The following is a 9,996-nucleotide window of genomic DNA, read 5'->3' on the forward strand; positions in this document are numbered from 1 at the left end:
GTGAGGGACTCGACTCCTTTCCAAGGGAATCTGAGTCACAGGATGCCAAACCTGGACTGGTTTCCTGTAATATAGAGATTCCCGAACTTTGGTAGCTATACAGCTCATGGTACACAAGGCACCTCAGTGCAGTGCTCCGACACCTCCCAGACATTGCTTCAGGGTGTACAAGGATAAGCAGGAGACTGCTGCCACTGGCAATGGTGGTATCCAAACAAAAATATTTGGAAACTTCTGCTTTAGTTAAGTTGCTGGGCTCACACTCTGTCCCTGAACTCCTCAGCAGGGTGAAAACAGTTTACCACAGCACAGCAGTAGAGGAGCTGACTACAGCCCTTGCTGGGAACCCGGGATGGTTCCCTAACCCCATTAGTGGTGCTGCTGTAGGTGCAGAGCGTGTGACCTGCCATGGGAGAGGTCCCTCACAGTGCTGTCACCCCTGAGCTTCCACTCCAGAGTGGTACAATGGGCAACTGGTCCTGGCACAGGTGCCTCCTCTCCAACAGGCTTTAAGTTTGATGCAGATCTTGGAAGAAAGGAGGTCAGAAATGAGATCTTTCCTCCCTTCTGAGTGCCCTAATTACACAGCCACAGATTTAGGCTTCCTTTTATATTCCTTTCTGTCTTCCAGTCCCCATGAATCTCATTTTCCCAGAAAAGTGGGTGCCCTCCCATGCAGCAGAGGGGTAGCTCATCCCAGCTTGCTGAGCCTGGTTTATAACCTTGTATTTAAAGGGATAATTTTGTACTTTCAATCTCCTCACACCAAGGAAAGGCAGAAGCCCAGGCCACCCACTCGCCGAATGAGACAGGGCAGCCTCTGGCAGGTGCTGCTACTGGATGGCTGTTGTGCACTAGGCTGGACACGGTGGTTTAGTGGAAGCTGGATGTGTCGAGAATAGATTTCCCAGAACAGACCCATCTCATATACAGGCAGTTCAATATTACTTCCTTTCATTTTTCAAAACGTAGCGGATCCTGACGTAAATAAGAGCAATAAACCCGTAACACATTCATCAAGCACATTATGTCACAGGGAAGCAGACAACAATACAAATCCATACCACCTGAATACCTCTGAAGGCACAACTCCGTGTGCATTTTTGAAGCAGCAAAATCATCCTGAGATGTCCTCTGCCTCTCTGCTCATTCCTACCCCACCATCAAAGAGCCATCAGCTTCTCAGGTATGTTACCATGACTAGCACCAGCATTTATTCACAATGCTCTAACATCACCACTACAAACTTTTCTAAAAAGCAAAGAGGAAGAAATAAAAGAAGGAAAAACTACACTAGGATTACATCTGGATAGCTTCCTTGTCAGATTGATTTGTCAATTTCTGGCAAAGCCACATCCCAAACCGCTCTCAGCCACTACCCTATCTTGATGACCATAGTAGCTTTCAAAGCTGCTCTCCCTTCCAAAATCCTCCCAAGGTCAAACCAGCAGTCATCTGCTTGAAGCCTATCCTGTTCCATCTTTACCCAGGAGCTAGGCTAGCCCTGCCTCTTAACTGAAACTGGCATTGCTTCACCTTCTGAAAATGTTAACATCTCTGTCTTTTGCATTCAGGAGACAGTACCAGTTCTTAAAAATTGTAAGAACATCTCGACCATCTTTCTTCCTATCTTCCCCTTCCAATACAGAATGCAATTCCAACATTCCACTTGGAGGAGAAGTTATCTTCAACTCACAAGAGTAGGGATTGAAGCAACCTCCTTCCCAGCCCCCCAAAATAATGTGAAATAGTGCTCTATATCTGCACCAGTGTTTAACTAGCCAGTAGCATTTGGTACAGAAAGGGTCATGAAGAGCATACTCCTTCTGATGTTTTTATTGGTCACAGGCAATGTTACAAAGCAGTTACACTGAATAATGCTATCACAGTCATATCATAATGTGAGGTTGCTACAACACATTTATATTTCACACAGTGAAACTACTTTAGGAAAAAAAAAATTATGCTTTTAACAGAAGATAAAGAAAATACATTCGGCTGAAAGAAAAAATGGTCCCAGAATTTCAGCCTACTCAAGCTGAAGTTAATGGAAAAGCTTCTGCTGACTTCAGCAGGCTTTGAATCCAGCCTCCAACATGCCCTGACCAAGCTGCAAGGCAAAATGTCTCTCTGCTCGGTCACAGGCTCTTCATTCTTCTAACTTGTGCGTGATGTATTTTCTCCTTTTTAAATGAGAAGAAATGTGTAATTGACTATGCCAAACATTATAAACAACAGAATCAATTTTGGCTCATCAGGTTTAGAGAGAATGGGAGAGTTACAAAGGTGACAACATGTGTACTGGAAAAGGAGGGAGTTCCTACACTCCTGAGTGCCTGTAGCAGCTGTTTGTGTAGCCTGAAAGCTTCCACCAAAGCTCATTACATGCTTCTTCAGAATTTGCCCCTGGCAGTGTCTGCATCAAAATGGGTAACTTATGCAAGCTGGAATTTGGATGATGTAGTACTAAGAACAGCTACAAATGCAGCTAGAATCTGGTCATTTGCTGCGAACGGACAAACTAAATGGCTTGCGGGCATTTACTGTAGTGATGAGATGTGCCATTACAGAAGATCACCTTAGCATTCTAGCTAAGGCAACAATCTTAGTGCAAAATTACCTTTTATTGACAAAAATGTGATTTCAAAACCACAGCTGACAAAATCATGCACCAAATTAAGAAAGGCATATTTGTTTCAGAAAAGAAAAATATTTTAATCAAATCTAAGTTTAATTTGAAGCAATTTAGTTATTTCTGGGAGCTTAGAGATCTTCCTGAATTAATTTCTTCTGATCTGCACTTGACTTGATGCATCCTATACCTGTTCATGCTGAGGATGCACATACAACACGCAAATTGTGCATCATTCTCCTTCAGCGTTGGAGACACCAGAGGGCAGTAACATACCAAGGCTTCCCAGCTGACAGACCTCCTTTAGCCTGGCAACTCTTCCACGATGAGGAAGTTTCAGTTACCAGCCTTACTAACCTCAGTTATAGCTTCTTGCACGATAACACTGCATTACTTCATGAGACCCAAAGCTCAGAATGTTATTCACGGTTCGAGGAAAGCTGGAGTGAGAGGTGCTGTTGTTTATACTTCAACAGTCACCAAGAATGTAGTTATTTCCCAGAACTGTATTTGCTAATTATCTATAGAACATTGATCATAACTCATGCTTTATAAACTTTTCCCTCTCCAGTGCATATAAAAGATAATGTGTTTGTTCGTGTCTCAGACTACGATGATCAAATGCTGTCAGCATTTAATAATGGACATGGTTCTACCACATTCAAGTGGGAATGACAGAAGCTGCCATCCTGTGTTATACATAGTCCATCAGGAGTCCCTGAGATACAAATATGGCACTCACTCTCCGCCCTGCTGGCATTTTGGTCTAGAGGTCTCAATAAATGTTCCAGCTTATTTAAAAAAAAAAAAAAGATTTTAATTAATTAAAAACAATCTATTTACAAATCAGTTGTGAAATGGACAACAACATTCCATAGGAAAAATCAGACCATTTCAAAAGTTGGTAAATACGTTTTTAACTGTAAAATCTCAGATACTGGCTGTTTTCTGTCTTGATAGAAGCTGAGTCCAGTAACTAATTCTATATCTCTGATCCGAGCGGTATGAAACTTCATTCTCTCTTCAACCCACATGGACTCAGACTTGCCATCCTATTGGGACAGAGGAAGGAAAAAACCGGTTTGCAAAACATCTTTTTTTTTTTTTTTCTGACATACATTTAATCAATTAGCAAAGACATTTAGATTAGAAAGACAGAAAGTAACTGTTGGCAAACACCCAACAAAAAAAAATGGAGAGCATTGGATTCTAAATAGTTAAAAGCTTGCCTGAGTTTAGTACTTGCTGTTATTTCCTCAAGTATACAGAACTTGTAGCTGCACCACTGGAAGCTGGCAATAATGGCAAATGTTAGGTGAGGTCCAGCATCTATCCACCATCTCTATGATAAAACTGTATCAGAAACCTGTGCCTGACTTGGGCAGTGACTTGTGTAATTCTTCCATGCTTTATTCTGGTTTATATGGAGTGCAGCTATGTGCATTCCCATCACAATGACAAGGTACGTGAACTAGAAGCAACCAATGCTCTTCAGGAACATCTGTGTCTTCTCCTTTTGGGTATGCATTTGGCCAAGCCCTGACCTTTCTTTGTGGATGACTCATCTTCTCCTTCTCAGCTAGTGACTGGATATTTGCACTACAGAAATCTATCTATGTATCACATCAATTGCCTCAACATACTCTGACTCTACGCTGCTGTAAGTTTTGCTCTTTGAACAGGGAACTTCTATTTTCACATTTGAGCATATATACAGACTTTAATATAATTCTGTTTACAAAAATATTTTCTTCTCAAGATTATCATGATAGACTGTACTGTTTTTACAGTCTACAATCTTTAAGTAGTTAATCACTGATATCCAAGCAAAACAAGCTTAAGCCTCACTTCAGATGTTCATGGGGACTGAATAGAGACTACTTACTGCACAGCTTTCACTGTTGTCTTCTCTGTGAGGTACAATGAAAGACAAGGCATCTAGAGACCCTTCACACTCCAGAGGAGTTTCAGAAGTATTTTTACAACTAGTCAGCACAACGAAGAAGTGAGTAGGAACTGGAATTTCTGAATTACTGGAGTGTCTGGAACACAAAAGATCTTCCTGTAAATCCACCAAATGACACTTGCACAAAGAACAAATGACAGCAATCAGCTGCATTCTGGCATATCGATTTTAGCAATCCACCTATTTAGCCCAAAGAAAGTTTAGGCCTGGAAGGAAAATTCCAGATCCCGATTTTGCAAATTAAGTTTGGCTTGTAGGCTGATCTTAGTAACAAGTTTGATGAGGTATAACAACAACAAACTGATTTATCATAAAAATGCATAAGAATCAAGAGTAGATAGAGAGTTCAGCCTGAGCCCATAAAACTATCTGCTTGCTGGCTTGAAACAATTTTGCTAACTAGTATATTTGTACTCACAACTTTGTAGCGGAACACTGCCAGCTCAGGAAGTGTCAACCATGACACCAGAGATAAGCCCCTGCTTCATCCACTCCTAGAGGCAATGTCTTAAGATTTCAGGCTAGCAGACATTCTTCCACATGCAACAGCTTCTCTTACACTTCACGTTCAGGTTTTCGGATGACACATTCTGAGGGTGCATTATCTCTTTGTGCTTGTTGCTCTTTTCTTAGCTTTACACTTCTGTATCTGCTTATGGTCATTTGACTGTCTCTCTCTGAACTGATATAACCTGCCAAGGGCCCATCTCCGCAAGTCACTTTCCTTGATAACAAGGATCATAATTACTTTTTGACCACTAATGGAGGAAAGAAACAAAGAATTAGAGTATGAAAGGTTCCCACCTTTTCACCTTTTCTGGCGTATCATAGAGTCCATCAGAGTCATAATCAAACACAGGACCAGTGACTACATTGATCCCGTTCCTGGCTGCAGCATATTCAGGTAGCAGGTATTGATGGAAGTAGTTCCATAACACTGAAACACAGTAACGGAAGTGGGAAACATCATCTCCAAGGTAGAGGCTCTTACTGCAACTCTGCAGAGCTTTCAGTGGATTATAAACAGACACAATAAACTAGGAAAATAATAAATAACACAGGTGTTTACAGTTTTCAAAGTGTGCATCTAACTGAGCAACAACATGCACTGCAGTATCTCCTGGCATTGTGGTTTCACGGTTACCCTAACCACAAACCTGACTGAGGCATAGTGATGCTGCTCCCTTGTGGCCTTGGGTTTCTTTCATCGGAAACCAAAGCATGGAGAAGCTAGAGGAGGGAAGGTGAAAGAAGACTATGCTTGCCTGTGTCTTGCCCCACTATCAAATTGGTCTGTCTAGCTCGTACACCCACACCTATGAGCTGGGAAGTATCTTTAAGTCCTTCAGATGAGATGTACCTGAAACATCTCCTTACCAATATGATAACTTTAATCACAGTTAAGAGTGGACCACTATTCCACTACAAAACCTGACATTTGTTTTGTCCAGAGGAAGTGCCATAGTTATCCTTCTTTTTCACCAGGAATATGCTTAATCTCCCTCAGCCAACCACCTCATGTTCCCTCTCACTCAGGAAAACCCACGTCTTCATACCTTTTCTAATAGAGACGTGATTATTTTCCTGTTTCCTCAGTGACTGAGACCCTAGATTCTGGCCTGGAAACTCACCTGAGTTTAGGAATTTAACTCACATAATTGTATATATGGTTATCTGGGTTATCTAGAAGATATTCAGTATAAAACCCTGTTTAGGTAGGTACGGAAATGCAAACAAAAATGTCAGACATTAAATGGAGACACTTATACTCTACTTCCACATAATGAGCCAGTTCATTAGGAATCATAAATTCACAATGGTGAGCCTTTTTCACAAGAGTGATAATCCTATTTCAGGGAACTTTTCACTAAGATAAGAAGCCCACAGTCTGGCAAGGTCCTATTTTACAGAGGCAGATGAACCAGGGATCACTTGGAAGCAATCAAAAAATAAGCAGTCTTTCTGATATTCAACTGTGCACACAAAATACGTATACAAATAAAATACCTTTAAATGCAGGATACATTGGCACAATGTTGCTGGTAAGCAAGGCATCATAGTGGGGTTTCTTTGCATCTGTCATAAAATCTAAAACAAAGAAAGCTGTTCATTACTTGGATTTGTTACTTTAAACTTACTCCAATCTTTAAAAGCATGAACATGTAATAACGTTAAGGTGGAGCTCACGTAACTTCACTTTCCAAAGCCAAGGTGGGTCTAAGTGCTAACTTCAGTACATGTTGGATCCCATCCAAAATAAATAATCTTAGCAGCAGTAATTGCACTTGTTAGAATATATACAGTGGACAAATTTTCATGAGATTTAGAAATATCAGAACAGACTTTTGAATTGTGGGAAAAGGGACAAAATTCACTTCATGAGTGTCAGATCAACTTGTTCTGACAGCAGAATCTAGGCATAAGAATAGGAGCTCCACTGGAACTTTGCAAAGTACATTTGATGTGGATGTTTACATAACTTATTACTTTATGGTACTTTATCCAGTAAAGTCAATGTAACAACAGTTCACAAACAATGTAACCACTTGTAAACAGCTAAGTATTCCACAATGTGCTTGAGAATCAGAGCTACTTTCTTCAGCCCAACACTGAATTGCTTTACTAAAGACCACAGAGGGTACACAACAGCAGTTTTTTAGTGAATGACCCTTATGTTTTACTTTGTATAATTCCAACACCTGTCATACAAAGTGAATCTGTAATTTACTAGCTTGCCAGACTTGACTCAAGGTTTACATGTTCCCTCCAGTTTGTTCTACGAGATGCCACCTTAGAAACCTGACAAGTTCCAAAGCTTTTGAGAAGTATTAAATGACCTTGGACAACCCAGCTGCTGAAGTGCCTAAAATGTTTTTCTTTCTCATATGCTGAAGTGAACTGCAACAATTCAGCAACTACTGCTTTATACTCTGATTAGTTATCAAAAACATCTATGAAAGACTACACCTACTACATTACAAATTACAAATTAATTAAATCAGATATGCAGTACAATGAAGGCAATGTACTTACTTGGAGGAGAAAGGAATCCATAAGTTAGGCGAGGATGACTGTTGTAAAACAAACATGTCTGGCTATGATTAAAAGAAATACGAACATCCTTGTGCAAACAGCTGGAGATATCTTCTGTAGCAGAAACCCATGTGTCCTTTTGAACAAGAAGAAAGTATGACTGGTAAAACGGACAGCTGACTTACAATAATTCTCCCTGTGTGAGGGACTGCAGAACTCTAAATATTTAGCTGCAACTGCCTTTAATGGTGTGAATTGACTTAACTAAGACGCAAGAATTGTTCCTCTTTTGTCAGTGGAAAACAAGCTCTCCCATCCATTCCATGTATTTTGGAAATAAAGCGAACAGAACTGCAGCATTTTAGTTAAGTTGAGACTAACTTATTCCAAAAGAAAACCTAGAGGTGCCCATTAAAGATAAGCTGATCTCCATTCAGGCTAGGAATCAGAGGCATCAGTTACAGTTGTTACAGTAACTGTTTGCTTCATGCCACTAACGTCAAAATATTTAGGATCAAGCAAACCTTGACAGAGTTTACTTAAATTTACTTATAACAGTCATTATTCAAAACCTATGATTCCCAGGACAGTCAAAATAAAAAGCAGCCTCTACTGTCCTAACTCCTTTTAAGCATGATGTGGCTTCTAAATTTTCTCTTAACAGCCAAGACCAACTTGAAAAAAACTTTTGTTCACAAGACCAGTGCTCTGCATGAACATGTGCATCTTAGCATAGGGTTCAGGACAACAAAGACCAGATTTATCTCCACTAACCTCTTTTTTTCCCCAAACAGGATGATCTTGTGAGAGAAGGATCAGATCAGGGCATGAACAGTTCAAGATAGTCCAGAGATTATTTTTTCAAAAGGGTCCTGTCACACTATGAACACTGCTTTAAGCCCACAAAACCCATGTTGAGACGAGACTTTAAGGACAGCATTGGCAGGCTGCTATAGCAGACCTATGCTGCCAAGTAGTAAGCCTGTGCAGACTCATAGGGCCTCAATATCAATGGCAATGGGCTCCTCACTTCCTGGTGGATCTGCTTGCTCTGGAGGCAAAACTGCAGCTCACTCAGAGAAACAGGAAGGAGCCAAAGCCAATCCTTATTAATATAGGAAAGTGAAAAGCTCATACAAAATTACTTTTTTTCTCATGTGGTTCTACTTAGTTAACTGGGAGATAATATCATGAGCAGATCTAAGAAGCATTCAGGAATAACTGACATTCAAACTTTTTACCTTTCAAGGTTGCTTTTAACCCTTCTTCAGATAACTTACATCTTTGTAAACAGTGTACGCACTCCACAGAGACATCCTGTAGTCCTTGCTGTATCCACTCACATAGCGGTAATGGTAAAGGAGGCAGTAATTATGTCTCTTCTGCAGAACCCTGGGCCGTCCGTAGGGCAAAGTAAGTTTCTCTGTCTTTTTAACTGCAACAGAAATAGTGCTTGTTACATTTCAATCAACACTGGTTGTTAAGCATTGTCCTCTTTTATACACCTAAATTTGCCCCAATTTCCAAGTGCCAAACAGAGAAGTCACAGTAATGGAACAAAAAAATTTTGATTCTTATATCAAAGGTACAGTTTCTATGCTAAGGCAATAAATTAAATTATAAAGTCAGTATAAAGCAATCATTTAAACTTACATGGTACAAATTAAGTTTATATTTAAAACAAAACATTTTGCCATTTAAAACAGGAGCTGGATCGAAGTTGCAAAAGTTAAAGTCTTCATTGACTTCGTGTTTCAATTTAAATCTACAATGTGGGATCTGCTTCTATGCAACTCTTAGATGGGACAGTAACCAGTCGCAGTGACTGAAATCTGCTGAGGGGACTATGTTAGTAAAAACCACAAAGTCATATGTAAAAGTGACATTTAAAGGACTAAGAAATACAGAGATCTAAATAAGCAATACAGTAAAGCATTGGTTGGATTTTCAGATGTGTGAGGACTCGCTTTACAATGCGTGTAATAGTCACAAAACCTTCCTTCTTCCTCTCTCACATGGACGACATCTTTTTAGAAAGTTTGTATACAGAGAAAGATATCTCCCAATGCTTTACATATGATACTGCACAGGGCTTTTGGCAGACCCTTGCCTAAGGCATTGCCTGTTTATTGGTCAGCTACTGCATCTAGTGAAGAGTTTCCTTTAAAACTGTATCAGAAAGAAACTATATGGGATCAGCAGAGGGTAAGTCATTAGAGAGAAGCTGAGAAGTAAAGCAGAGTTAGCTACAGAATTACTTTACAGTCAATACCATTTATCTTTAAGAAAAAAACAAAGAAGTAACAAAACTGAATCATAGGAAACATATGCTCTTATCATCTGCTGCAGTAAAATGTCAGCAGGA

At 40.0% G+C, this 9,996-nt stretch overlaps 1 protein-coding gene across 1 annotated transcript in view; it reads right to left on the reverse strand.

Annotated features, from left to right (window-relative positions):
- Positions 1-3,516: 3,516 nt before the first annotated feature.
- The window catches only part of ENPP1 (ectonucleotide pyrophosphatase/phosphodiesterase 1), a gene marked incomplete at its 5' end in the record, with an annotated part of 50,394 nt that continues 43,914 nt past the window's right edge, over positions 3,517-9,996 (reverse strand). The window contains 7 exons of the mRNA XM_010087980.1: positions 3,517-3,684; positions 4,518-4,674; positions 5,267-5,275; positions 5,403-5,535; positions 6,606-6,686; positions 7,632-7,767; positions 8,912-9,066. Of these exons, the coding sequence (XP_010086282.1) occupies positions 3,517-3,684; positions 4,518-4,674; positions 5,267-5,275; positions 5,403-5,535; positions 6,606-6,686; positions 7,632-7,767; positions 8,912-9,066 (839 nt within the window). The remainder of the gene's footprint in view (positions 3,685-4,517; positions 4,675-5,266; positions 5,276-5,402; positions 5,536-6,605; positions 6,687-7,631; positions 7,768-8,911; positions 9,067-9,996) is intronic.

This window comes from Pterocles gutturalis, unplaced genomic scaffold (assembly GCF_000699245.1).
Source record: "Pterocles gutturalis isolate BGI_N339 unplaced genomic scaffold, ASM69924v1 scaffold44146, whole genome shotgun sequence".
Taxonomy (NCBI): domain Eukaryota; kingdom Metazoa; phylum Chordata; class Aves; order Pterocliformes; family Pteroclidae; genus Pterocles; species Pterocles gutturalis.